The sequence below is a fragment of the Sinocyclocheilus grahami genome, unplaced genomic scaffold (genome assembly GCF_001515645.1).
Source record: "Sinocyclocheilus grahami isolate Dianchi unplaced genomic scaffold, SAMN03320097.WGS_v1.1 scaffold17.1, whole genome shotgun sequence".
NCBI classification, from domain to species: domain Eukaryota; kingdom Metazoa; phylum Chordata; class Actinopteri; order Cypriniformes; family Cyprinidae; genus Sinocyclocheilus; species Sinocyclocheilus grahami.
Window position 1 is genome coordinate 5607943 of NW_015505196.1, and position 2010 is coordinate 5609952.

The following is a 2010-nucleotide window of genomic DNA, read 5'->3' on the forward strand; positions in this document are numbered from 1 at the left end:
TGGTGGCGAGTCCACAGTCTCCTCTGTCTCGACACTCATCACATCCACGGAGGAAGATAGATGAAGCGTCTGGCTCTCTCTCTCTGGGGGGGTGGGAAGAAACCGCAGTGCGGGCTTCCGAGCACTGAGAGAGAGCCGCGGATCTAGCGGGTGAGGACCGAAAAAAACGACGAGCCCGTCTCGGATCCCTCCGCTAAATCCACCCATGATCCCCACGACAACAGTCTGTGCTGTGCCTCAGCAACAGTGGGACCGCTGCCAGCAGGATCGCGAGCCTGGCCGCTCTCATCAAACACGGCCCGGCGAGAGCGGAGCGTGCGCAGCGAGAGCAGCTCGCAGTCATGACAATCAGCTCCTCGAAATCTGACCGTGCATGCTCCGCTCCCAAACAAACGACACACAATCGTGTGTATCCCCCGCCGCCAGATATCGTGGGCAGGGAGGAACACAGCGTTTGTAATGCCGTTCGCTCGCCATAGACTTTTTCATGATTGTTTTTTATATATGCTTGTGCGGACAGACAACTGTAAATAGACAGACACATACACAGATTTTTTGCGTTCTGCCGGATGCGCTTTTATACTTTCTGGTGCTTACGTCACCCCGCTCATGACGTCTCGCTACTCCATTGGACTGATTTGACACGTGCTTCAGAACGCGGTCACGCAGGGGCGTTCCCAAAGCAACTTCGACGCAGCTCGAGTTTCTGAAGGGGAACAAGTTGCTATAAAGAATGCATAAGTATCCTATATAACCATTGGCATTTCTTTAAAAAGAAGGCCATGTTCTTGTACTTTAAGGGTTTTTATTCAATTTTAACATAAAGGCATGTTGTGTGTCACCTCAGTTAAATCAGTGTCTATCATGATAAAACCTTAATATCAAACCTATATAATGAGTAAGGAAATTGTAGAGAAATGCTTAATAAATGCATTACACTGTAACTAAACCCATTAGATTTTAGCCGACTAAATTTACTGTAGATTTAGTAGACTAAAATCATATTATATTTAGTCGACTAAAACTAAAAACGATTCGGATTACTAAAATATGACTAAAACTAAATGTAATTTTAGTCAAAAGACTATGACTAAAATTAAATCAAAATCTGCTGTCAAAATTAACACTGGTGGGAGGAGAATGGTAGCTTCAGGCTGTTTACTTGAGCCACAGTGTTATTTCCTATGTAAATAATCTTGCTTGAGCCGACAACTAAATGTTTTTCCACCTCTCTCTCTTTTTTGCATCCTCAGGCTCTTTCTTCCCAGCTCTGAAGCCCTCTGAGATAGTGTTCAAAGTAATCTTCTGGTTGGGCTACTTCAACAGTTGCATTAACCCCGTAATTTACCCCTGCTCGAGCAAGGAGTTCCAGCGCGCCTTCACCCGTCTGCTGCGCTGCCAGTGCCAGCGGCGCCGCCACATCCTGCGCCGCTTCTATGACCAGCGCTGGAGAACAGCCATGCGAGGAGCCCAGAGGGACCGGCACAGGGACTACTGCTCTGGATTTCCCTTTCACGAGCAGTGTGGTAACTCTATCTATTCCTGTCAGAGCAAGAGCCGGTCTCTTAGTCTGAAGAGCTGGAGCTTCTTCCCCCCTTTACAGAAGTCCTCTGTCCAGCTGAAGGAGAAAATGAACAACCTTTCCAATAAGATTAAGAACGGGACAGGGAAGAGTAGCACGTCTGCTCTGGCCCGGACAGAGATTGACACGGTCTCCATGGGGATCTATAATGACAGCGGCGATCAGAGCGGCTACCAGATCTACGATCTCACAGAGTGCTACGGCCTGAAGGAAACAGACATTTAAACAAAGACAGAGATTACTATCTGTTTTCTCTGAGAGCTCTGACCCACTGCCAGTTCTTAGGAATTGTTTGACTCAAAGACTAGTATTCTTGTTATGTCTTAAAGTACACAGTCGTTAGGCAAATATGAGTAAAAAATAACACGGGCAATGTGTGTTAAAGGAGATTAATGTATTTTCACATGGATAATTTAAAAATATTTCTT

At 46.2% G+C, this 2010-nt stretch overlaps 1 protein-coding gene across 1 annotated transcript in view; it reads left to right on the plus strand.

The window, feature by feature from the left end:
* Positions 1 to 2010, plus strand: part of LOC107552750 (alpha-1D adrenergic receptor-like) — a 13473-nt gene extending 11463 nt beyond the window's left edge. The window contains exon 2 of the mRNA XM_016234724.1: positions 1254 to 2010. Coding sequence (XP_016090210.1) covers positions 1254 to 1807 — 554 coding nt within the window. The 3' untranslated portion in view covers positions 1808 to 2010. The remainder of the gene's footprint in view (positions 1 to 1253) is intronic.